Consider the following 27,815-nt stretch of genomic DNA (forward strand, 5'->3'; position numbering starts at 1 on the left):
GTTCAACCGTTACTAGAAGTCTTCCTCTATGTAAAGCTACTTGTTGATCGGCTCTAGACACAGAAAGGAAGTGAAAGTTATTACATAATCATTCGGCTGCATCCTAAAGTGGTAGAAGGCAACAATAATGTAGTATGGTTGAATATTATGATGGATTAGCCTTTTGCCCTGCGCCAGCTCGTTATTGGTGGTGCACTGTTGTGATCTCCCACCAGATCATATTGATGCAGTGCCAGCAGGACAAGAGTCTTCAAACTGAACAGATATTTTCACTTCACTCTCGATGAGGGGACTTTCCAGCAGTGACTGGTTTTGCATTTCTTGCCAACTGTGTTGCTATTTGGAGGAGCAAGTGAATATCAAACAACTCATAGTTGAAACCACAGACCTTGGTGTTCCCCTATTGTTGCATGCATAAACAATTAAATGAGCAGGGTGGGAAACTCAAACTGTGAGCGTTAACTAAGGGCAGTAAACAACAGAAGAAGAGAACACGGAGTGTCCTTCTACCTGTGTACCTCCTTACAGTGTGTGAAGGCATTACTTAAGGAAAGCTGGTCAGATATTTGGTACATTTTCACTCGGAGTTGGGCATGTTTTCAGTGGATGGTGTCACAGTGAATAATGTGAAATTTAACTACATTGCTTTTAGGTGAGGAGGCATTTAGATTGAACTTTTCCCTTGGAGAGTCCAGAATATACAGCTTTCTACTGGAATGCACACCAAAGGTTGGGGTAACAATAACAGAGGGAAACTCAGCAGGTCTGGCAGCATCAGTAGAAAGAAAAACAGAGTTAACGTTTCGAGCCCAGTGACCCTAAGGAAATATTTTTTCAAGCGTCTCAAGATTTGATTTCCAAGAGTGTCACATGAGCTGCAAGGGCAGTGAGAGTGGTGAAGTGTTAAGAAACTATTCCTATCACTGTACATGAGGCGGGGTAGTGCATCACATTTACAGTGAAGTAGCTAACCAGATCATGATGGGGGAGGAGGGGGCGATTGGGGGAGGAGGTAGAACCTTCCCAGCCCCTGAATGACGTGGGCCATGTGAGAAAGTTGGGAAAATCGTTTGAGATAGCGTCTTGATGTTGAGAACATGTGTGAATTTCAAAGTCAATGCTAAGAATGGCTCTTCAGTGGCCCCAGTGACCAAGCTAGCTGAGTTCTAGTTATAGAAATGCACTTGTAGTAAGTGCTGGAAGAGCAATTCATTCGTGACTTCACCAAGGTATCTGTTAGACACCTGTCTGTCTCCCAAGAACACTTACAGATATGTTTGTACATTCGTTGCACAATCTCTGTGGAGATAAAGGACTGCATTTTATAGACCTTGCTAAGTAGGTTTCAGTGAGGGCGGCATTTAAAATGAAGAGGGCCAAGTCACCACTGTCCTGCACTGCCCATCACCTTCCTCCCCTTTCCCATCACCTTCTTGCCCTATCCCATCACCTTCCTGCACTGCCCATCACCTTCCCCCCCATCCCATCACCTTCTTGCCCTATCCCATCACCTTCCTGCACTGCCCATTACCTTTCTGCCCTATCCCATCACCTTCCTGCAATGCCCATCACCTTCCTTCACTGCCATCACCTTTCTGCCCTATCCCATCACCTTCCTGCCCTATCCCATCACCCTCCTGCACTGCTCATCACCTTTCTCCCCTATCCCATCACCTTCCTCCCCTTTCCCATCACCTTCCTGCCCTATCCCATCACCTTCCTGCACTGCCATCACCTTTCTGCCCTATCCCATCACCTTTCTGCCCTATCCCATCACCCTCCTGCACTGCCCATCACCTTTCTCCCCTATCCCATCAACTTCCTCCCCTTTCCCATCACCTTCCTGCCCTATCCCATCACCTTCCTGCAATGCCCATCACCTTCCTGCACTGCCATCACCTTTCTGCCCTATCCCATCACCGTCCTGCCCTATCCCATCACCCTCCTGCACTGCCATCACCTTTCTCCCCTATCCCATCACCTTCCTCCCCTTTCCCATCACCTTCTTGCCCTATCCCATCACCTTCCTGCACTGCCCATCACCTTCCCCCCCATCCCATCACCTTCTTGCCCTATCCCATCACCTTCCTGCACTGCCCATCACCTTTCTGCCCTATCCCATCACCTTCCTGCAATGCCCATCACCTTCCTGCACTGCCATCACCTTTCTGCCCTATCCCATCACCTTCCTGCCCTATCCCATCACCCTCCTCCACTGCCCATCACCTTTCTCCCCTATCCCATCACCTTCCTCCCCTTTCCCATCACCTTCCTGCCCTATCCCATCACCTTCCTGCACTGCCCATCACCTTCCCCCCCCATCCCATCACCTTCTTGCCCTTTCCCATCACCTTTCTGCCCTATCCCATCACCTTTCTGCCCTATCCCATCACCTTCCTGCAATGCCCATCACCCTCCTGCACTGCCCATCACCTTTCTCCCCTATCCCATCACCTTCCTCCCCTATCCCATCACCTTCTTGCCCTATCCCATCACCTTCCTCCTCTATGCCATCACCTTCTTGCCCTATCCCATCACCTTCTTGCCCTATCCCATCACCTTCCTGCACTGCCCATCACCTTCCTCCCCTATCCCATCACCTTCCTGCACTGCCCATCACCTTCCTCCCCTATCCCATCAACTTCTTGCCCTATCCCATCACCTTCCTGCAATGTCCATCACCTTCCTGCCCTATCCCATCTCCTTCCTGCACTACCATCACCTTTCTGCCCTATCCCGTCACCTTCTTGCCCTATCCCAGCACCTTCCTGCCCTATCCCATCATCTTCCTTTCAAAAGGTGAAGTCACATGGTGTCAGGGGTGAGCTGGCAAGATGGATACAGAACTGGCTTCGTCATTAGAAGACAGAGGGTAGTGGTGGAAGGATGCTTTTCAGAATGAAGGGTTGTGACTGGTGGTGTTCCACAGGGATCAGTGCTAGAACCTTTGCTGTCAGTGCTCTACATTAATGGTTTGGAGGAAAACATAGCTGGTCTAACTAGTAAGTTTGCAGATGATAGAAAGATTGGTGGTGTTGCGGATAGTGCGGAGGATGGTTAGAGGCAAAAACAGGATATAGATCAGGTGGAGTCATGGGCAGAAAAATGACAGATGAAGTTTAATCAGACAGATGTGAAGGAATGCATTTTGGAAGGCCAAGTACAGGTGGAAATTATACAGTGAATGGCAGATCCTGAGAAGTATTGATATGTATACGGATCTGGATGTGCAGGGCCACAGATCACTAAAGGTGGCAGCGCAGGTAGTTAAGATAGTTAAAAAGGCCTATGGCATGCTTACCATCGTTGAAAGGAGGATTGAGTAGAAGGATTGGCAAGTTATCCTGCAGCTGTGTAGAGCTTTAGTTAGGCTACACTTGGAATATTATGCACAATTCTGGTTACCTACCACTAGAAGGATAGAACATTGAACATAGAACATTACAGCACAGTACAGGCCCTTCAGCCCTCGATGTTGTGCCAACCTGTCATACCTATCTGAAGCCCATGTAACCTATACTATTCCATGTACGTCCACATGCTTGTCCAATGACAACTTAAATGTACCTAAAGTTGGCGAATCTACTACCATTGCAGGCAAAGCATTCCATTCCCTTACTACTCTCTGAGTAAAGAAACTACCTCTGACATCTGTCCCATATCTTTCACCCCTCAATTTAAAGCTATGCCCCCTCGTGCTTGCTGTCACCATCCTAGGAAAAAGGATCTCCCTATCCACCCTATCTAACCCTCTCATTATCTTATATGTCTCAATTAAGTCACCTCTCAACCTTCTTCTCTCTAACGAAAACAGCCTCAAGTCCCTCAGCCTTTCCTCGTAAGACCTTCCTTCCATACCAGGCAACATCCTAGTAAATCTCCTTTGCACCCTTTCCAAAGCTTCCACACCTTTCTTATAATGCAGTGACCAGAACTGTACACAATACTCCAAGTGCAGCCGCACCAGAGTTTTGTACAGCTTCACCATAACCTCTTGGTTCCGGAACTTGATCCCTCTATTAATAAAAGCTAAAACACTGTGTGCCTTCTTAACAACCCTGTCAACCTGGGTGGCAACTTTAAAGGATCTGTGTACATGGACACCGAGGTCTCTCTGCTCATCTACAGTACCAAGAATCTTACCATTAGCCCAGTACTTTGCATTCCAGTTACTCCTACAAAGGTGCATCACCTCACACTTGTCCACATTAAACTCCATTTGCCACCTCTCAGCCCAGCTCTGCAGCTTATCTATGTCTCTCTGTGACCTACAACATCCTTCGTCTCTATCCACAACCCCACCGACCTTAGTGTCGTCTGCAAGTTTACTAACCCATCCTTCTACGCCCTTATCCAGGTCGTTTATAAAAATGACAAACAGTAGTGGACCCAACACTGACCCTTGCGGTACACCAATAGTAACTGGACTCCAGGATGAACATTTACCATCGACCACCACCCTCTGTCTTCTTTCAGCAAGCCAATTTCCGATCCAAACTGCTATATCTCCCACAATCCCAATCCTCTACATTTTGTACAATAGCCTACTGTGGGGAACCTTATCGAACGCCTTGCTGAAATCCATATACACCACATCAACTGGTTTACTCTCATCTACCTGTTTGGTCACCTTCTCAAAGAACTCAATAAGGTTTGTGAGGCACGACCTTCCCTTCACAAAACCGTGCTGACTATCCCTAATCAAATTATTCTTTTCTAGATGATTGAAAATCCTATCTCTTATAACCTTTTCCAACACTTTACCAACAACTGAAGTAAGGCTCACTGGTCTATAATTACCAGGGTTGTCTCTACTCCCCTAGATGTTTTTGAGACTGTACAGAAAAGGTTTACCAGGGTGTTGCTTGGTATGGGGGATTTTAGCTATGAACGAAGATTGGGTAGTCTGGGTTTTGTTTTCACAGGAATGCAGGGGGTTGAGGGGCAACCAGATAGAAATTTGTAAGATTGTTAATGGCATAGATAGAGCGGAAAGTCTGAGGCTTTTTCCCAGGGTGGAGGAGTCAATTATTAGGGGATGCAGGTTTAAGATGCAGTGGGGGTGGGGTGGGGATGGTGGTGGTAATGTTTAAAAGATAGGTGTAAGGCACGTTTTTCACATAAAGGGTGGTGAGTGGAATGTACTGCCAGAGGAGGTGTTGGAAGCAGACACAATAGCAGCATTTAAAAAGCACCTGGACAAATACATAAATAGGAAGGGAATAAGACCATAAGACACAGGAGTGGAAGTAAGGCCATTCGGCCCATTGAGCCCACTCCGCCATTTAATCATGGCTGACGGGCATTTCAATTCCGCTTCCCTGCACTCTCCCCGTAGCCCTTGATTCCTTGAGACATCAAGAATTTATCGATCTCTGCCTTGAAGACATTTAATGTCCCGGCCTCCACTGCGCTCCGTGGCAATGAATTCCACAGGCCCACCACTCTCTGGCTGAAGAAATGTCTCCTCATTTCCGTTTTAAATTTACCCCCTCTAATTCTAAGGCTGTGCCCACGGGTCCTAGTTTTCCCGCCTAATGGAAACAACTTCCTAGCGTCCACCCCTTCTAAACCATACATGATCTTGTAAGTTTCTCTTAGATCTCCTCTCAACCTTCTAAACTCTAATGAGTACAATCCCAGAATCCTCAGCCGTTCATCATACGTTAAACCTACCATTCCAGGGATCAGCCGTGTGAATCTCCGCTGGACACACTCCAGTGCCAGTATGTTCTTCCTGTGGTATGGGGCCCAAAATTGGACACAGTATTCTAAATGGGGCCTAACTAGAGCTTTATAAAGTCTCAGAAGCACATCACTGCTTTAATATTCCAACCCTCTTGAGATAAACGACAACATTGCATTTGTTTTCTTAATCATGAACTCTACCTGCAAGTTTACTTTTAGAGAATCCTGGACCAACACTCCCAGATCCCTTTGTACTTCTGCTTCACAAATTTTCTCACCGTTTATAAAATCGTCCATGCCTGTATTCTTTTTTCCAAAGTGCAAAACCTTGCATTTGTTCACGTTGAATTTCATCAGCCATTTCCTGGACCACTCTCCTAAACTGTCTAAATCTTCCTGCAGCTTCCCCACCTCCTCAGTACTACCTGCCTGTCCAATTATCTTCGTATCATCAGCAAACTTCGCCAGAATGACGTCAGTCCCTTCATCCAGATCATTAATATATAAGGTGAACAGCTGTGGCCCCAACACTGAACTCTGCAGGACAGAATAGAGGGATATGGATCCTGTAAGTGAAGACAGTTTTAGTATGGGAGAGCTAAATGTGTCTGCAAAGGCTTGGAGAGCCAAAGAGCCTGTTCCCGTGCTGTATGGTTCTTATTTGTTCTTGTTCCTGCACCAACTACCAACTTTCTGCTCTCTCCATATTATGGTAGATGGGCAGTTACTGAAATCTGCAGCTTGCCTGCCATTTTTATATCAATAATTAATGGACGGTCGGGAGGGGAGATTGGATGGGCAGTGTTATAAGCACAAGTTGGAAAAAGGCAGAGAGGCTGCTTGGCCTGCTGTGTTCATCCAGCTTCACACTTTGTTATCTAGGAGGAAAAGTGCACATCATTTGTGGGGTACCTGTCTGCATTCGGAGTACTTGCGCATATCAACATTCCCAACAACTCCCTAAATCCTCCGCCACCGCCCTCAGGTGTTACCTCCCCAATCTTTAATCCTTCCTGCTTGACAACCAAATCCCATCTCTTCCTCACCCCTTCCCTTGGCTGCCCAATTCCTCTCTGCTCTAAACGCCTGCGGGTTAACTCCCCTGGCATCCATTGAAACTGTGTGAAAAGCTGCTGGCAATCCTTGGAGTGCCCTTGGCCAAGAATATCTGGCAAACTTTGCCGAGGGGTGTGAGCCCCAAAGTTAGCTGTTCAGACCACCCCAGCAGCCCGTTGTAGCTGAGGGGTGGGTTTCTTTGTGGGGAATCAGGGCGGGGTGTGGACGGAAGCAGTCTATATCCGAAATGGCTGTAAGACTCTGAGTGACTGTGGCAGCAGAAACTAAATCCACCCAAAGCAACAACCCACCTCACTCCTCCATTATCATCAAATTGGGAAAGAAGTCTGGCTTCAAGATAAATTATGGAAAGATCTTGAAGGACCAATCACACCTTAGAACGATATGACAATCCAGTGAAACTGGAACGCAAGCCTATTGGCTGTCTAAAGTCAAAAGCAACAGGTTTTGAGGGAGTTAATCTCTCTGACAATCAATGTCAGAGTGAAGCTCAGTAGTCTGAACACATCCTTTGAGAATTCCACTAATTAAGGGCTTCCAGAGCTGTTGAGACAAAAATGGCACTTACTGTTGACTGAAAACTGGGGTATCTTCAACTGTATCAGAGATAATGGGAACTGCAGATGCTGGAGATTCCAAGATAATAAAATGTGAGGCTGGACGAACACAGCAGGCCAAGCAGCATCTCAGGAGCACAAAAGCTGACGTTTCGGGCCTAGACCCTTCATCAGAGAGGGGGATGGGGGGAGGGAACTGGAATAAATAGGGAGAGAGGGGGAGGCGGACCGAAGATGGAGAGTAAAGAAGATAGGTGGAGAGAGTGTAGGTGGGGAGGTAGGGAGGGGATAGGTCAGTCCAGGGAAGACGGACAGGTCAAGGAGGTGGGATGAGGTTAGTAGGTAGCGGGGGGTGCGGCTTGGGGTGGGAGGAAGGGATGGGTGAGAGGAAGAACCGGTTAGGGAGGCAGAGACAGGTTGGACTGGTTTTGGGATGCAGTGGGTGGGGGGGAAGAGCTGGGCTGGTTGTGTGGTGCAGTGGGGGGAGGGGACGAACTGGGCTGGTGCCTGGCTTAGTATAACCTGTATGGGAAGTAGGAGAGGACCTAAAAGTTAATGTGTGACAAGTTTTGAAGGGTCACTGGACTCAAAACATTAGTCTTGTTTTCCCTTCACGGAAGCTGCCAGACCTGCTGAGTTTCTCCAGCACCTCAGAGATAATGGGAACTGCAGATGCTGGAGAATCCAAGATAACAAAGTGTGTAGCTGGATGAACACAGCAAGCCAAGCACCATCTCAGGAGCACAAAAGCTGACATATAAAGGATCTAGGCCCGAAACATCAGCTTTTGTGCTCCTGAGATGCTGCTTGGCCTGCTGTATTTACCCAGCTACACACTTTGTTATCTTGGATTCTCCAGCACCTTGTGGTTTTGTTTGTTTCAAATCTCCAGTATCCACAGTTCTTTGTTTTATTTTAATGAAACTGATCTTTTTGGATGCAGAGGGGTGGGAAATCCTTTGTTAGCAACAGATGGGTTTTAACTGTCCCAGTTTAACCCTCACCCTTGCCTACGCCTATCTCTGGATGACTGAGTCACAGACGGGAGCTTCAAGGCTCCACAAACTCCTCATACCCAGTAACTGTCTAGCTGCCCCTTAATCCCCGTCATGGACAAGCAGCTGATGGATAGATGCTCCTGCAGCTTAATGTAGCCCAAGCTTCAAACTGATGTTGTCAGAAATGACATTGCTGTGTTCCCTGCTCTCCTCGAATCAGTTGAAACACTTTAATACTGTCCCCACTGCTCACTCAGCAGGGTGAAGCAATCTGACAGCAAGTCGTATTACTAAGTATGTAATGTGCAGCCTTTTTCAAAGTGCATGAATGAGGGAGAGAGAAAGCCTAACACCTGTTACAGGGAGATGCTTGAATCAATTATTAGGGAGATGATTTAGAAAATCGTAATACACTCTTGCAAAGTTGACATGGCTTTACGAAAGGGTAATTATGTTTGACTGTTGGAACACTATGGAAAAGTGAAGTCAGCTAAAGGGATAAATGTAATATATTTTGGATTTCCAATAGGCAACTGAAAAGATATAATGTCCAAGTTACCTCCTCAGATAAAAGCTCATGCTGTTGGGGCAAACAAATTCACGTGGATTAGCCTTTTTTTTGCAAGGGAAATGGATTATATAAGTAAGAAACTGTTGCCATAGCATTGCAGAGACTTAGAGAGCCCACGTCTAGAGTCATGTGTACAGTTTTGGTCTCCTTCCTTAAGAAAGGATGTAATTCTGTTGAAAGAAATTCAGAGAAGGTTCATTACTGGGATGAAGCTATTATCTTCTGAGGAAAACGTTGAGCAGATTCAGGCTACTCTTTGGAGTTTTGAAAAGTGAAACATACCGAACGTACACATATTGAAACGTGTAGGTTCCTGAAGAGATTTGACAAAGTAGATATGGGAGTGGGGATGATTCCCTACAATTAGGGAGCAGGTTAAAAATAAAGATTGGGTTTTAGGCCCAGAGCTTCTGAATCAGAAGCAGGGAAACCACCCCCGCCCCCCTCCCAAAACTATATTACAAGACCTCCGTTTTTCTCTTTCTGTTGGGGAGGTGTATATAAAGTTAGTTCAGTACAGTGAACGCACATGTTAAATTTTGTCAGTTAAATACACAAGTCTGTTATGTAAATCTTTACACAGCACACACAGCATGATCCCAAGCAGTTTCCTTGAATTTTTCTTTAATTTTTAAATAATAAAAAATAGTTTGTGCAGAATGTTACATCCCAACTTTTGCTCAGCTACTGTTTTAAATGTTTAGCCTCACTGTATAAGGAAATACTAGGGAAAACATTTAAGGCCTTGATTTGTTTGATCACTCAAAGCACTTTATAACCAATAAAATGTTTCTTAAGTGTATAATCAACTGTTGTCATTGTAGGAAATGGTGCAACCAATTTGTGGAAAGTAAGATCCCACAAGCAGCCTTACAGTAATGTTGGTTACAAGATAAACATTGATCAAGATAACGGGAAAAATACCCCGTTAATTCTTTGGAATAGTGCCATAGGATCTTTTATGTCTTCCTTAGAGGGATGATGTATCTTTTGTATAACACTTACCCAGCAGACGATCACTCCATCAGTACTGTGGTGGAGTGCTGGATTAAACCAGGTTCTGCAAACTCTGGATTGGGCTTTGAACTCACGAGCTTCTGATTCAGAGGTGAATGTACTATCAGCTAAAACTTGAAAACACCTCAAGACATTAGATAAGGGGTAGTTGTGGCAGGGAAGGGGCAGCAGTGTTAAAGGGTATGTTGGATCGTTAAATTGCTAACACATGTCTTTATCAGGTGTCTTTCTTTTACAGCCTTGTGACCTGCAGATTAGCAGCACAGCATGTTCAAGCCCTTGGTGGAATACTACAGCGTTGTCCCTTGTTGGGTTGTCTGGAGTAAGTCCAATAACTTCCTTGCAACTTCTTGAAACAGAAAACGTCCCTGCCCTGGGAATCAAGCCAAATGAATGAGTCTCACATTTGATCTGTGAGGGTGTGGGATGGTGGGAGTGGTGATTGTTTGGGTTGGGTGGGTGTGTTCGTGTTTGTGTGTAGAACAGGATTTACATCATGGCCTGGATTTTTCCGGTGGTCAGACAGTTGTTATTCCAATGGAGGGTGTGAATGGGAATTCCCATTGTTGCACAGTCCAAAGTAATTGCCGGGAAAATTGAATGTTCCTGTGGACAATTCCTGTACGCCTGGAACCCCTCCCAAAAAATCCCCATTTAAATCGGAGACTTTGGAGGGTTCAGATGCAATTAAGTAATGACTCAAGAAAAGTTAGGCTGATAAATATGTAGTCTAACTCCTCTGTGACCATTCAACTGGCTCTGTACTTGCCTCACCTGTCCCCAACTACACCTCCCCGACCCTCCCTGAGACCACTTAAAGCCCCAGACTCTGACATCTCCAACCCCACCTCCATCTCTACCTCTAAGACTTCTCCAGACACAATATTTAGTTTAAAGAGGTGAACCCTTTTATTTCACTTTCCGTTCTCACTCTCTGTCTCACTGACACACACATGCACGTGCACATGCAAGCACACACGTGTGTGCACGCACATGCAGACACACACGTGCACACACCCTCTCAGAGGGTAAGTTAGAAAACACAATCTGTGCACGGGCTGTGTGTTGACTTCTGCAGTTAAGCAGGTTATAATGGGCCCTCCCTATCTCATAAGCAGCAGAAGGTTTCATTTTGCAGTAACATGACCTTTTCCTGTTGGTCTTGATGAGCCCCCGTGACAAGTAGAGATAGCACTGGAAACCCACTCTATTGAAACATATTGAGCTCCAACAAGAAAATAGATCAGGGTTATGACATGGCTGACTGATAAGCAACTGGCTTTAGTTGGCTGTTATTGTCCTTGGGCAAAATCTTTCATCCTGATTTGACACCAAAGTTCTCTAATTCTGAAGCAGCTAGTTCAGAATGTTAGCTACAATGTCTTTGCTCGCAGCAGTATCAATCCTTCCTGTGTTTTTTCTTTAGCTTGTCTGGCAATGAACTGAAAGACCATGGGCTAAGAAGACTTGTTGATATCCTTCCAGATTTTCCTATCTCCAAACAGATTAAGTAAGTCTATGGGCCATTATTAATAATAGTAAGATAGTACAAACTGCTGATGCTGGAGTCTGAGATAATTGTGTGGAGCTGGATGAACACAGCAGGCCAGGTAGCATCAGAGGAGCAGGAAAGCTGACATTTCAGGCCGGGACCCTTCTTCAGAAATTAATAATAATATGTGTACATAAAATGTATGTCTGTGTATATAACTCTTAAAGTATCTGCCAGTAACAGGAAGCCCATTGTTTTATTCTAAATTGTACATCAGGTTTGAATTGCAGAGATACCTGATGCAATTTCTTTTCTGGATAGGTGTAAATTCAAAAACATTGATTAGTAAGGGACTCCTTAACAATCTGAAATTCAGTCCTAAACATTAAAAAAAACTATCGGTCCCACATTGCCCTGATGTGGTCCATACTGGAGGACAGTGAGGGGACTACTACATGAGCGCTGGTCAGTTAGCTGCAGTAGAATTGGGGTCTGAGTCAAGAATGTGTTGTTTCAAGTTCAAGGATGTCATTCCCATTCAGTCTAGGTGGTTTAGGTGCCCAGTATACATTAACACAGAGGAACACAGTTTACTGTGATTCGACTAGAATTTACCTTACTTGGTGACATATATTGAGAAATGCCATGTGTTTATGTATCCATTGTTTGGGTTCCTGCAAGCTTTTTATAATTCTTTCTTCTCAGCCTCAGCAACAATGGCATCTCAGAAGATGGGGTTCTCTGCTTGGCCGCACTACTGAAGAAATGCCCCCGGATGGTTGAGGTCAAAGTGAGGTAAAGAAGAACAAATTAAAGCCTTTATGAATGGAGTTAGTAAGGTATGGGTATAATTCACAAAGTGAAACTCTGAGTCACTGTAGCCTTTTCATCTGACATTGATAAGGAGGATATCCCATTCAGTCAAATGCCCTTTACAGAATGGGGATGAATAAATCACTTGCCTCCAGAATGTACGCTCCACCCGAAGAAAGTTTCACACTGAGAGTACCAGTTAGTCGGCTTGTACTGCATTAATATACCAACAAAAAGAAATACTGAGATCATTAAAATCTCATTTTTCATTAAAGGTATTTTCAAAATCCTAATATGGAATTTTGTTAACCATTCTCCTTCTTATATGCTTGAGCATTTCCTATCCATCCATCCCATTTGAATCAGTATCACCTATATGTGAAGCATCTGAATCTTCTGTCTTTCAATCATGCTGAGAATTGGTCATTAAAGCTAACAGAGAGGTGAGTTTCACAACAAAAAGGGTGTAAAGTTGGTCTCAGAGAAGGATACAGCCATGTTCTGCTTATCCTTACAATGCCAATTTGAGGACAGGAACTCAAATCTCACCATGACAATTTGGCAACTTAAATTGTGTAAAGATTTGGAAATAAAATGCTAATTTCAGTATATGACAAAAAAGATGTCAGATTATTGTCAACTCTCAAGTGGTCTGCAAATGTCCTGTGGGGAGCAAACCTGATATTCCTGCCCCATCTAACCCACATGTGGCTTCAATCCAGCACCACTGTGATTGAGTCTTAAGGACTCTGCACGGAGGCCTGGAAAACCTGTACTAACCCACTGAAAGGCACGAGCAAGAAGAAGACCTATCATCACCATCTCAGGACAACTACTGTTGGATAATAAATGCTGATGTATTCCACATTGCAAGATTTCCTTTTGTAATCATGAGCTCTTGAGAGCTCTTGGGAACTGTTTATTTATTGAGAATATTTATTGAGAAAAGTGATGAAAGGTCCATTGTGTCCACTACTGTGGCAATGTCAACAGTGTCCTGTTCTTCCAATTTTACTCATTACTGTTAGTTTGATTTCACTACCCCATCTCCATTGTTTGTGATGATTTGTGCAGGGTGCAATGCTACTTTACAGCAGGAAAGCCTGCATCCTTGACCACTGCCTATTCCTCAGTATGACTCAGGACAATGAGACCATCCCATAGCTGAGATCAGCTCCTCTCAGTAGTTCTAGAGTGCTCCTGGCATGTACTTAGGGACTCACTGGGAGCATCACAAGGACTGGAGGTTAGGATACCTGGTACAGTGGAGGGGGCACTGAATGCTGTGTAGTAAGCACTGCCATTTTCATTTTAGCATATGAGGGAATAAAGTCCTAATCAGAAGTTATCCAATTGAGTTTCAAGTACAAGTCATTGATTGTCCTGTAACAAGAAGATGACCATCTGGGAATAGGTGCATATAATCTAATACTGACTACCAATGAACCTATTGCAAATGGTGCTCAGTGCCTGAAGCATTAATGAGGGCATACAGTGCATTGTAGGAACTGTTTCTGGTTTCTGCTGAAGTCCGCTTTATATGTAGGTTATAACTTGGATTGGTTAGACCAATTGGCCTGTTTCCATGGTGAAATTGCTCTGTGTTCTATGTGAGACATAATTAGGAGCCCAGAACATGATGCACTCTTGTTCTGAAAGGGCATGTTTGGGCACGTTCTGGGTGAATGGGGCACAAACATGGCTCAAAATTTAGCACCTTCTAATTTGTGGAATCAGCATCCAGTGTTGAACAGTTTTATAGTTACTGGGGATTGCATTATGTTGATAGTAATGCTGTCAGGTAAAATATAAAAGGCAAGCTCAGCCTTTTCACCACCCACAATGAAATCAACACCATTTCCAGCAGCTAACGGAAAGCTGAATTCCAGCCAGTCTCCTCTCTTCCTCTTTTGCTCGCGCTGCACCATCATGCCAGGTCAATTGTAGTGACGGTCTATCATATTTAAGGATTCTAAAGGTAGTAGATTATGTTGATCATGACAAGCTATTGTATCTTAACCAAAACACCAGGGCATGCCTGTGCTTGTAGGGAGAGTGCATTTTAAATTAGTCTCCAGAGACAATTCGTGTATGGCAATTTCAAGAACAGGCAGGCGAGGGTGATGCTGGAAGTATTTATTTTCAGGGAGTGCCTTTCAAAAGATACTATTTAGAAATAAGGTGTAGGTGTAATCGAAGACAAGGCATTCAGGTTTGGCTGTGTTTGGGAGCAGTACATGACTTTGAACCTGTGCTATCCATAGATTTCCACAACAAGTGTCATCCTCACCTTGTGTTTGGTTTGTTGTAGACTAATTATCTGAGATTGATTGCTGTGAGTTGCCAACAATTCCGCTACCACAATATGCATGGTACAACCAAGATGGTAGAAAGTGAACTTGATAAACTGTGTTTTCAATTCATCTAACAATTCCTACGTTCATAAATTAGCTAATGGAGCTTTGTATTTTTTTTTGCCTGAATGGTGTATCATCAAGTTTACTTACCTGCTAGTCCATTGGTTATTAAATTTGTTAGATGTTAAGAATGGAGCAATTATTAATTTCATCATTTCACCTAATCCCGATCCTACAGCCGTGCACCCCAAATTTTGTTTTTCTCTACGATAGGACTACAATACTCATTCAAATGATCCTTCTGAACATTGCACTATTTCAGTTTAACAAAGCTGTAGTATTAGGATTGAAGCCTTATGAAGAAGATATTTGAGCTGACCTCTGCATTAAATGAGTAGGAACCTCCACTACTGTACATTATTGGTTTATTTTGACAAGGTTATTGGTTTCAGAAACCTTGCTGATAAAAAGTGAACCACATGTATATGGGCATTTAACTTCAATGTTGTGTTTGTAATTTACTTTCTACAGCCTGAAATATGACCAGACCGTGTTACTTACATTTTCAGAACAGAGCAAGGACACTGAAGTGAGGTGAGAAATTCTGTACAAAATAAAAGCTTTATTTAAACAGATCTTCAAACTGTTCTCCAGAATAGTAAAAGATAATGTTGCCGTGATTCTACTAGACCATTGGGCTGCATTCCCATTAGGAAGAGACGACATGTGTTGATCTAACTGGAGGGTCACCATTGCCTCAGACGAGGGGCAAAGTTGAGAAGGAAAATCCTTCATGGTAACTTTGGCTGGTGTGAAAATTGAACTCATGCTATTAGCGTCGGTCTGTGTTGCAAACCAGCTTTCCAACCAACCGAGCTAACTAACCCCCTTCTCTCACAGTATTGCAGATTCCTGATTGCTGAACTTTTGCTTAAGGTCACTGATACTTGGCAATGGAAACCTTGGATTTTATCGTATGGATTTCTGAGAATCATACTGCTAATTTAGGATCTATTCTTTGTCAACTTCTGGTGATTTATGGAAACAAATTTCCCTCCTAATTGATAGGATTTAATTGGCATTTCCTGATATTTGGGGTTCAAGTTCCCTAATTCGGTCCATTTTTCCATGAAATTCATTGTTAAGTGATCTTTCTAAATGCTTTTCTTTTTTTGTGATGATTGACCATTTGCGTATAAAGGTTGGCACTGATTTTGTTTCATTTTGCCCAATTGTTATTCAGTTCAACAAACTAAACATGCTGTAAATTGTGAAATTCAGCAGAACTCATTCACAAATTATTATGTTTGAATTTAAATTTATTACGTTACATGTGAATCATCAGTGGACAACTTGAAGTTTGCGTTATAAAAATTTTCTGACAAAAAAATGATGAATTGGTTGGTTAAGATTGGAGATGGTGGAACTATCACTGAGCTAAGATTTGGAAGCTGGCAAGTTTCCTGATTTGGAAAATAAATTCACTGTGCAGTCTTTGAACCCAAAATCTTGGATGTATGTATGAAATGGCGGAGGCTGATACAAATACAACATTTAAATGGCATCTGGATGGGTACACAAATAGGAAGGGTTGAGAGAAATGTGGCCAAAGGCTGGTAAATGAGAGTAGATTAATTTAGGATATCTGCTCAGCATGGATGAGTTGGACCGAAGGGTCTGTTTCCAGGCTGTACGACTGTATAAATGCTATTTCCACTATTTACAATGGCCAATTTGGGAAAACTCTGTTGGAAACTCTCAGAAGTTATGCTTTCCCAGTTAGTTTTTTTTCTATTCATTTGTGGGATGTGGGCACTGCTGGCTGGCCAGCATTTCTTGCCCATCCCTAGTTGCCCTTGAGAAGGTGGTGGTGAACTATCTTCTTGAGCTGCTAGCTAGTGAGTGGAATGGTTTCAGCTTTTCTTTCCTTTTCAATTTAGGAAAAAACTACTGTATAAAAGTCCAAGTGCAGTCAAAAAAACATGTCAATTTCATCTGTATCAAGTCTCAATATTACTTTGTTGCTTTTGAGTTGGGATTTATTGCTTTTGATAACAGCCATTTTGTTCTAAGCTCTTTCAAATATAGTAGAAGTTTAATGTTACAATGACTGGACTGTCCATTTGTTTTTTGCAGAGATGAGCTGAATACCCAGCCAATGGAATTTAGATTGAGTAGCACTGGAGATTCAAAGATCAAGCCTGTCCTACTGAAGAAACTGAGGTAAGTTGCTTGAAGATGTCAATAAATGCTTCCAAAAAAGTCGCATGGATAAGTGTCCAACGAACCATTCTTCTGTTCTCAGGATTCCCCAAAGCACTACACATTACAGTTTTAATGCAGGCAAACACAGTAAACACTGTATATTGTTCTCCACATCAGTGTACCCAAAAGGCACTACTTGAAACCATGAAAGCATTAATGGCACATGGAAAACCTTCATAATTTGTCATACATAGTTCACCATGTGTTGCTCATATTGGCAGAACAAATCACGTGTCTTTCAGGTTGCAGATTCCCTATTCGTTTTAATTGGTGCGATGCCGGGAACTAAAATTAATTTGAGGAGTCTTCAATTAGTAAAATCTGGATTCCCCAAAGATGACTTGAGTCAAGGCAATCCAACAAGTGAGACACTATCAAATCAAGGATGAAATGGAAGCTTTCCCGTCACCAACCCAAACAATTGTGCATCATTATGCTGTTGCGTTGTATCACCACTCATGCTTTGCATGCCAGAGCCTTGGAAAATGTTCCTGTATAACAGGTCCTTGCACTGAGTTGCTCAGGTGTGCAATCTATTGAGTGACCATTGTCCTTCCTGTGCAGAACCATTTAAATAACCTTACCTTGAACTTTTTTTTTAGTCTGACCCACTGCTGTTTTCAACTAAAGCATTTGGAAGAGTTGGGCTGTACACTGGAGAACTGCAGTGATCTAGCAGAGCTGGAGTAAGTGATGGCAAAAGAGTTTTATTCACCATTTTAATGTCGTCAAAGAGTTTGCTCCTGTTTCCATTCTCAATTGTCTTTACAGCTTTGTGTCGATAAAATGTTGGCAATCCTTCTGCAATATTGCTCCATTAAATTGCAATAAATGCTCTGACATCACAGCAGCTCAACACGTCAGATCACAAAGATAAAAGCTGTCCTTTGTTTTAAGTTGTTACTGTAAAGGCCTGGCCAACCAGGTGCCAGCAGAACCCTTTGACCTGTATATGCGTTGTTCCTCTTAATTCCACATGCTGCAGCAGGCTTTCAACGCAGACATCAATCCATCCTGTAGGCACATGATACCAGGCATCATTCTGCATTTGAGGCTGCCCAGAGACTGAAACAAACAGATGTGTTGTGAAACTATTAACATTTACAAAAACGCGAGACTTTAATATCATGCAATGTCACCTTTGCCACTAATCTGGGAGATGGGGTGCCGCAAGTAAAAATGCGGTTTAACACGGCAAGCATATCTATTTGGAGAAGCGGGAAGAGGCCCTCCAGATAAAGCAAATCATTTTCTTTGAGACCACTTTCTTGGGCACCATGCAGGGGCCATATGTCGCCTGACAGCTGCCTGCTCTGCAGCTTATTCCTGCTTGTTTGGAGCGGGAATTGTGGCACTTATGTGATATCTGGAAACTAAAATAGTCTCGGCATAACTCTTAGGCTAAAAAGTGTGTTTGCTAATTGTTCTCATCCACCTTCCTTCCATATAATCAAGTCCTGCTCTGGGTTAGAATGGAAGCCATCATCTGTGTGGAGCTCACTGCTGTAAGAATTTTCATTTGTGTGTTCTCCATCCCTCGTCACCTGATCTTTCTTGATGGCTGAAAGCTGGAGAGGACTAGGCTTCATCATCATGAGGTGCTTAGCCCAAGACAAAGCATATCCCCAAACCTGTGTGAAGCGGCAGTCAGCACATGTGCTCCATAGGTGTGGGTTAGCACACATTCAATGGTCTGATTCGCCATGGTGATTACGTGACGGTGAACATCAACCTCCATTGCCTGAGACACTCTTTAGAGAAGAAATTGGAGGTAGATGTGTAAGTCTTTTCCCTAGGGTGGGCAAAACTGCTTTCAATGTGAACATATAAAAAGGATAGGAGGGGCAACGTTTTTACACAGAGAGTGGTTTTTGTGTAGAATGAACTGCCAGAGGGAGTGGTGGATGCAGGTACAGTTACAACATTTAAAAGACATTCGGATAAATCCATGAGTAGGAAAGGTTTGGCAGGATACAGGCCAAGTGTGAGTTTAGTTTAGTTTAGTTTAGGAACACGATCAGTGTGGACTGGTTGGACCGAAGAGTCTGTTTCCATGCTGTGCGACTTGGTGACAGTCTGAGCTGGGGAGTGAGACTAACTGGACTGATGTTGAAGAATCTCTAGTTGGAAGGCTGCCATGACCTACAGTACTAATATTTTACATTCTCTGCACACAACTTGTTTTTCCTTACAGCTTATCAAATAACTCACTTGGAGATGCAGGAGTTGAAAAGTTTGTTGAGCTCCTACCAAAGCTGCACGTCTCAAGACTAATCAAGTAAGATCGTGTGAAAACCCAACTGGTGTCCAAGTGACAGAAAATAAAAACTGCTACATCCATTCAGTGGCATTTTATACGGCCTTCCAGTGACATATTTTATGGAATACATGGATTCAGCTGCAATTAAAATCTAAGCATAGCATGAGTTGGGATAAATAAGTACTCCTGGCACAAGTATAAAGTCTAAATTTCACTATGTTTTACTAAGTAAAGATAGTGTTACCAAAAGTGTATTTTATGTTGCTTTATCTATGTATTTCAGAACACTTGCTTCCCTGTCCCAGCATGGGTATGGAATAGGAAATAGAATGGATTCTACAAGTGGCTTTGACTTACAATGTGCAGTTTGCTATTGATGAGGGTTGTAAAATAAAGTCCCTTTGGCAGTGGTCCATAAAGTATAATATTTATCTTTATATTGTCTCAACGCAATCACAAAGGGTTTATCACCACTCTCAGTGACTACAAATCGAGCTAACATGAAAGCACAAGATGCAGTGCTGAATGACACCGGATGCATTTGCTGATCTCCTTGAGGTCAACTCGCCTTTTGGGCAGTGTCACTGAACGAAAGGTATCATTGGTGGAATAGCAAAATCTCGGACGCACCTCTTTCTCTGCCAGCTGAGTGGCTGCAAAGACATCGTCCCCAGGTTAAAGGCCAACTAAATCTTTGATTAGCAAGCAAACCTTTGATACACTTCCTTAACCTGCATCACAAGGGCACATCAACAGGAAATTGATGTCCAAGGGAGGGCCAATATTGGCACCTGGTAGAGGTTGCAAAATAAATGGGATGACTAACTATTGGTTATCGGAAGGTATGTGATTAAAGAAGAGGGAAAAGGACAGCAAGCAATAAATTTATTTCTAGGCAACTATTCTTTCAATATATGTTCCAAAATTTTTGACCTCCTTGGGATGAATTGACTTTCAGTTTTTAAAACAATTGGATTAAAATGTGTGTGAACAAATTTATACTTAATATCATTGATGGTTTAAACTGGTTGGTAACTATAGCAAATACACCTACGACATGACTCTCAATGTCCTATGTAATCTTCAATGTTCACTGCAGCATCAGCAATAATTTCATCTCGTTGACTGGAGTTCTGTGCTTGGCTGGGTGTCTGAACAGTGTCAGAAACATAACAGAGGTGGAACTAAGGTGAGCTTGTGTTTGATTACAATCCATTCAGGAAGGAAATCTGTATTTTCCAACTTTAAAGTCTGTGCAGGCCGTGTGGGACAACTCCATTTTCCGATGATGAAGCTAAAATTGTCAGGCAGAAGTAAGATGTTCTCAAATGGAAACTTAAAAAAATGTTAACTTAAACGCACAAAGGAACAAAATGAACACTGCTGGAGTGAAGGCCATTTGTTCCACAAATCTTCTCGACCAGATAAAGTCTGCCTTCCTTCTGAGGGCTATTCCAAGATCAAAGAAGCTGAGGTCACTATTGTTTAATGGAGACTTCACTCTTTACTTACACACCTAATTACATTCCCAGCCAGTGCACACCAAAGTGCCCTCCAGTGCCAAAGTGTGAACTAAAAAGCTAGCACCAGATTGGAAATGCAAATTAGAACTTTCTTTCACACATGGAATCTCCGTTCCCCTTACATTTAAAAAAAAGGCTACAGCCACAATAGCTTTTAATTGATGTACATTATAAACCTGTGATTCTCCTTTAGAATAACAGAAAATGTCAATAAGTTTCTAGTTAGTGACTCAGGCTAGACGCTTCCAGGGGAAGCCTGGGAGGAAGGGGGGGAGGCAATTTTGGGTTGGCAGGTGCCCCTCCTGATTGGTTGCTGCACTGTTGGTGGAAGATTGTTGGAAACACTGGGTAAACTAGATTTCCCTTTATCTTCCATCAGCTGATTGGGGAAAATCCCAGCGAATATTCCCAGTATTTGAGTGAAAGACTGTTTCATTTTGTCAAAGTCCTCTCCTTTTTAGGTAGCTCTCTAGGTTGTAAATACCAGTTGTTTAGTATACAGAACACTCGCTTTGTTTAGTCATCAGAACAAATGACGTTTACCATCACATCTACACAGCATTGAAATGGCTCAGGAGATCATTTTCACCTAATGGAATGCGTGGGAGTACAGCTTCTAATACTTACATGTTTTACAATGTTTGCTTGTGTTACTTCAGAGATTTAGTAAAAGGTTTTGTTTATAGCAACGTTGGGTAAGTTTATGTGTTTGATCAGCTGCAGTAAAGTCCCCACTGTCAAAGTAGTTGATATGCATAGGTCAGCAAAACCATTTCAATAAAATTCCTTGCCTGCTTAAAGCTAAGGTTAGTATCAGCTGCAGTTATGCCCTTGTTCAAATAAACTTGAAAACCCAGGTTCCCGGAGACTGCAGTCTGCCCTCACAATCATGTGTTTATTTATTTAATTCTGTGTTTTGGTGATCCTATGTAACTCTGGAGAAGGTGGTACTGAGAAGGTAACAGCAGTGAATTGTAAATATTGCACTGTGCAGTTGGGTAGGAAGTTAACTAAGTGATATCTGGGATATTTATTTCAATGAGGGTGATGGTGACTTGTAGGAGGCAAGATTTAGAATAATACGCGTTTTAACTGATATCAGTTTGATGTTAAATAGATGTTACCTATCTTTTCATTCCTGTTTTAGCCTGGGCAAGAGTGGAAAAGGATTAATTAAGTTTCGTGGGAAATGCAGGTAATTTGATTCTTCTTTGAATTATCAGTGTTATCTGCCAAATATCGCAAAGAACGTCACAGACATGAGCTACTTTGCAATGAAGTGCAGCAATTGTTTTGTGAAGCAGCCATTTTAAATTTTGAAAGATTGGACAAGCAGCTTTTTATAATAAGCATAAGGGCCAGTTTTTGGGAATATTAAATGAGAATGATGAGAGCCTCAGATTTGTGGGGAATTCATTAAGTGAACCTGTTATTGGTGTAAGTATAATGGGAAGTGAAGCCAGTGAGTAGGCTTCCCCATGGATTAATCTGACCTTTACTTGAAACTCGTCAGGGGAAGAGATGGTCTGGATGCCAATTGACTCGTTTACACTCAGTTTTCATGTGTTCGCAATTTATTCAATGCAAACATATAGAAGAAGAAAAAGGCACTGTGTCCATCAGGCCATAAATGACTCTTCTGTTGTGGACTGGAATTATGTTTCCTTGCAAATTTTTTCCTAATACAGTCAAGTTGAGTTCTGTTAAGTCTCTGTTCGTTACCTGGAGCTCAAAATTAACCTTCTCATTTTTGCTGCTCTCTGTTCAGTGGGAGAATTTGCACTGTTTTGGTTTCTCTGTTTAGAATAAAGATAGAGGTAGCCTAGCAAAGACAAATTTAGATTGACAAAGATGATACCTGAGAAGTCATACACACCACATTCAAACATTTTCAGGACCTTGGCATAACTCCGTGCAGTTTGAAGACTTCTGATTTCCCATTTGGGTCAATGATAAACTCTAACAAAAAAAAGGTAGAAAATGAATGTTTATCCAATAGAAAATACAGCAAGTGATGGTCAGATGGTTTACTTTGTTTCACTTTCTCTAGACTTCAAAGGAATAAAGAATTTCAAGAATCATCATTGTCATTTGAAACACAATGTGGAAAACAGGATATATCTGTACCAAAAATAATTAGGTATGAATGTTTCATCATAAATATATCATGTGGTTGCAGAACCTTTTTAAAGCATGAAAGAGTGTTTGAAATAACTAATTTCATTCAAAGATACAAAGAATTCTTACCAATCATTTCAGAAAATTAGTGTCTTTTGCATGCAGCATTGCTTTTTAATGCTTCATCCTTCAGTTAAATTTCGTCCTTTGCATTCTAGACTGGAAGATTGTGATATGGATGTTGAAACCATGGGAAACCTCTGTTTGATACTTGAACAGTGTTCTGGACTTACAGAACTTGAGTAAGTACAAGATGATGATGAAAAACGGGCAAGAGAAAAATCATAGATTTAATGGGATCAAAGGTCAAACACTTTTCTTCAAACAACCCAGTAACAGCAGTCAGCCCTTGAGGTCTGGTTTATTCTGGATTGCTGTATTGAGGAAAAGAGGATGACCAATCTGAGGTAGGATGTGTTGAATCGTGCTGGTTTAATATGACTTTTATCGAAGATGAATTTTAAAAATCATGCCAAAATTGACCTTACATATTGGCTGAGGAATACAATTTTAAAACCTTCCTTTGGACCAAAATGCTGACAGAACCAAAAGGCAGTTGGCTGAGGTAGCAGAGAGTTGAACCTCTATCTCAACTCTCTCCACAGGTCCTCAAAGTGGGGAGAAACTATCAACGCACGTTAACAATATGTTTGTAATTACAGTGAAGCCCCACACTTCACAATCCTAATGTTCCTCAAAAACCCCATAAGCTATTCCCCACAAGCGTAATGGGCAGTGTATGCACATAGCAAGAAACACCAGAGTGCACACTTTCTATTCCAGCAAGTATATGCTTTTATTGTTTAAAACTGGACAAGCAAATTGTCTTGCAGTGGGCAAAACGATGTACAGTGCATGATGCACAAATGAGCAAATTCACAAAGGTCAGGTAGATACACAAATAGTAGGACTTTATTGCAGATTTATGATCCTGATCCTGGAGCACAGTACTGGAGTGAAATCTCCTCCAGTAATTTCAGGAGAAAGGCTTCTTGATGTGTATACTGTGTTGTATTAGATTGTTTGAGATGTTCAGACAGTTGCTTGGAGACGCTGACCATTTTTATAAACTTACCGCACAACTGTTTTCGTGAAGAGCTTGTTAGTGTTCCCAACTTTGCTGTCTAAATATTAAAAAATGTGCTGATTGAGGAATAAGGCTTGCTGTAGATAACAAGTGTCCAAAGAGTCTCATGCCAACTGAGCATAAGAGAATACTGTCCACAGTATTCTTTTGGTATTATGTTGCCTGCCATATGATGTGCTTTTCAGACTGGTGGCTGTAGTGTAACAGGAGCCTGAATTGAGCGATGGGCATTTTGAAAGTACAATAATTGAGCAACATGAGAAACAATTCTCACCACGTTCTTGGAGTCAAGTGGCCTGGAATTTTAGTGGAAATTCTCTAAATCTAAACATACAACTTTAGCAGAAGATTAGCAATAAATAACAATGGAGAAACATAGAACATAGAACATAGAACAGTACAGCACAGAACAGGCCCTTCAGCCCACAATGTTTGCTGCTGGCAACGCATTCCATGCTCTCCATACAGGCTTTAGGTACTACCTCCTTTCTGTCCAATAACCTGTCCAATATTTGGTTCACAGCCCTCTGCCACATTAGTTTAAACCCTCTCAAACAGTGTTAGCAAAAGCACCCCCAAAGACATTGGTTCCAGTCAGGCCCAGGTGTAGACCATCCAATTTGTAATAGTCCCACCTTCCCCAGAACGAGTCCCAATGTCCCAAAAATCTGAACCCCTCCCTCCTGCACTATCTCTCAAACCACACATTAATCCTGGCTATTCTTTAATTTCTGCTCTGATGAGCCCATGGCACTGGTAGCAATCCTGAGATTACTACCTTTGAGGTCCTGCTTTTTAACTTGGCTCCTAACTCCCTAAATTCTGCTTGTAGGACCTCATCCCATCTTTGACCTATATCATTGGTGCCTATATGCACCACAACTGGCTGTTCGCTCTCCCCCTTCAAACTGTTCCGCAGCCGATCTCAGACATGCCTGGCCCGTGCACCTGGGAGGTAACATACCATTTGGGAGTCTCGTTTTCGACCACAGAACCGCCTATCTACTCCCCTTACAATCAAATCCCCAATGTCTACAGCCCATCCACCCTTTTTCCCACCCTTCTGTACAGCAGAGCCAGCCACAGTGCCATGAACCTGACTACTGCTGCCTTCCCCTGGTGAGCTATCTCCCCCAACAGTATTCAAAATGATATACTTGTTTTGGAGGGAGATGACCACAGGGGACACCTGCACTGCCTTCCTGCTGTTTCTCTGCCTTATTGTTACCCATTCCTCTTCTCCCTCAGCAATACTGATCTTCAGTGTGACCAATTCGCTAAACGTGCTCTCCATGACCCCCTCAGCATCGCGTATGCTCCAAAGTGAGTCCATCTGAGGCTCCAGAGCCATCATGCAGTTTAACAAGAGCTGCAGCTGGACACTTACTGCACGTGAAGGATTCAGGGACATTAACCGTGTCCCTGAGCTCCCACATTGAGCAAGAGGAATATAACACAGGTCAGAGATAAATGAAAAAGGAAAGAAAAAAGTTTTTACCAATCACACACGCGACATAAAAAAATGAAATAGAAAAAGCCTCACCTTATCTCCACACCACCAAGTCCTTTTTTTTAGTTAGAGGAGGAGGGTGGGTGGGAGACATTACGTATGTAGTATCTCGGGTTCAGCCGCTGCCCAAATAAATGAAGGCCACTCCCACTTGAGGTAAGCCTTTTAAAGTGGGAAAACTTACTTTCCCAGCAGCCTCCTCGTGCTCTCTTTGTCGCTCCTCCCGAAAATGAAGCTTATAGTTACAACATTTAAAAGACATGTGGACAAGAATGGGAAAGAATGGACCAAAGGCAGGCAAATGGGACTAGTTTAGATTGGGAAACTTGGTCGGCATGGATGAGTTGGGCCAAAGGGTCCGTTTCTGTGCTGTTTGACTCTATGATGCTCATTTTTGGTTCTGGCTGGGCCTTTCAGTTCCTGACATCTTTGTAGCTTCAGTTGAAACATGGACAGAAGACATCGGCCTTTTAAAATTGAATGAGGTGAGATCTAGACTTGAAGTACAGAAAATTACAAAAAGGTAGTGAAAGGGTGAGAATTCTAGCTTCTGAAAGAAACAGCATAATTGACTTCCTTGCTTTTTGGAATACTTGATTTCTCTCAAATTGAATATGGCACCAATTGGACAACATCTGAACTGAGAAGTAAGAACAACCAAATAAAACAGCTTTAAGAACACTTCCAGAGTTGACTAAGGGAGAGCAAAAAGAAAAAGATATTAGCGAGCTTTGAGAAGATTTGTAGCTCAGGTTGAGGTTCTGGACGTGAGTTTGCTCGTTGAGCTGGAAGGTTCTTTTTTTTTCATACGTTTCGTCACCATTCAAGATAACATCACCAGAGTAGACAATTAGAAGTGAGCCTTGGCACCATGTCTGTAGGTTTAATTTGCCCCGGTTATGTCCCAATGCATTCATATATGTGAATATTTTTAAAACCAAATTACAAAACACCCTAAAGAGAACTACCAATGCTGGAGAATCTGATATAACAAGGTGCAGAGCTGGATGAACACAGCAGGCCAAGCAGCATCAGAGGAGCAGGAAATCTGATGTGTTGGGTCTAGACCCTTCTTCAGAAAACTTTTTCTGAAGAAGGGTCTAGACCCGCAACTTCAGCTTTCCTGCTCCTTGGCCTGCTGTGTTCATCCAGCTCTACACCTTGTTCTACCCTAAAGAGGTAACTGTTTATCTGGTTTGATCTGTATTCTTTTTACTTGCAGATTGTCGAATAATGCACTGAGTGCTGAGGTCATCACAGAACTATTGAATCATCTATCAAACTTTCGTGACTTGAAGATTTTGAAGTAATCCGTTCAATATTCTTTATTGTGGCCGCATTATGTTTAGTGCCTGCAGGAACTTCTGTAGCTGTGCTGGGATTTTTCTGTATTGAATCTGCATCTTACTGGCATTAGAGTGGCTTGTTGGCAGCTCTCTTGGTTCAAGAGCCAGTCTCGGAGTTGTTGGAGTGAAAGAACTGATAAGTGGGGCGGTAATGACAAGAAGAGCCACTAATTGTAAAAACACCTAGAAAAGACAGTGTGATCAAGTAGCATTGTGCTGACCCCATATAACATGTGGAAAGAGGAAGGAAAGACTGATCTGAACATTCAGAATATGTATTAATGGGGAATTGAAAAAATTGCTCTGGTGCAGCTTGTTCTGTCTCAGTTCTTTGGAATTTGCTTCCCTGTTGTGACATCAGCTGAATACTACAACATGCCAAAAGTGTTAACAACATCCTTGGCTGAAAACTGTCTTCTTTAGCCTTAAAAACTTTAAGATTTTCTGAACCGGTTCATAGTAGCATATAGAAGCATAGCCCATCTCTTTTACCAAGCAAACTGCATTCTCTTCATTCAAAACAAAATCACTTGTTTATTTATCTTTCTCTATCTTAGCATTACAGATAACATTATTTCGCCAGATGCTATCCTTTTGCTGGCTAATTCTCTGAATATTTGTGAAAATGTGTTGAAAGTAGAAGTGAGGTAAGTGCAGAGAGATTGCGTATAGAAACAAAATATAATGGTTGTAAAATGAAAAGCAAATACAGTTCACTCTGTCACTTCTGATTGGAAGAGTGAAACACAAGTTGTACAGTGGGGAGGCAATGGCCTGGTGGTATTATTGCTAGGCTATTAATCCAGAGACTCAGGTAATGTTCTGGGGACTTAGCTTCAAATCCTGCTGCAACAGATGGGAGAATTTGAATTCAGTTTTAAAAATCTGGAAGTCAGAGTCTAAAGATGATCATGAATCTATTTTCAATTGTTGTGGAAAAACCCATCTGGTTCACTAATGCCTTTTAGGGAAGGAAATCTGCCATCCTAACCCAGTCTGGCCTCCGTATGACTCCTGACCCACAGCCGTCGTCCTGTGAATGAGTGAAAAGAAACAGGGCATCCAGCTCTGTTGGC

The 27,815-nt window shown here is 42.5% G+C and overlaps 1 protein-coding gene across 1 annotated transcript in view; it reads left to right on the forward strand.

Moving 5' to 3' along the window:
• Window positions 1–27,815, forward strand: part of nlrc5 (NLR family, CARD domain containing 5) — a 154,917-nt gene that overhangs the window by 60,046 nt on the left and 67,056 nt on the right. Inside the window, exons 13-25 of the mRNA XM_059651545.1 lie at window positions 10,147–10,230; window positions 11,335–11,418; window positions 12,106–12,195; window positions 15,102–15,164; window positions 16,707–16,793; window positions 17,438–17,521; window positions 19,030–19,113; window positions 20,195–20,284; window positions 21,766–21,813; window positions 22,669–22,758; window positions 22,955–23,038; window positions 26,616–26,699; window positions 27,297–27,386. Coding sequence (XP_059507528.1) covers window positions 10,147–10,230; window positions 11,335–11,418; window positions 12,106–12,195; window positions 15,102–15,164; window positions 16,707–16,793; window positions 17,438–17,521; window positions 19,030–19,113; window positions 20,195–20,284; window positions 21,766–21,813; window positions 22,669–22,758; window positions 22,955–23,038; window positions 26,616–26,699; window positions 27,297–27,386 — 1,062 coding nt within the window. The remainder of the gene's footprint in view (window positions 1–10,146; window positions 10,231–11,334; window positions 11,419–12,105; window positions 12,196–15,101; window positions 15,165–16,706; window positions 16,794–17,437; window positions 17,522–19,029; window positions 19,114–20,194; window positions 20,285–21,765; window positions 21,814–22,668; window positions 22,759–22,954; window positions 23,039–26,615; window positions 26,700–27,296; window positions 27,387–27,815) is intronic.

The sequence above is a fragment of the Stegostoma tigrinum genome, chromosome 16, assembly GCF_030684315.1.
Source record: "Stegostoma tigrinum isolate sSteTig4 chromosome 16, sSteTig4.hap1, whole genome shotgun sequence".
Classification (NCBI taxonomy): domain Eukaryota; kingdom Metazoa; phylum Chordata; class Chondrichthyes; order Orectolobiformes; family Stegostomatidae; genus Stegostoma; species Stegostoma tigrinum.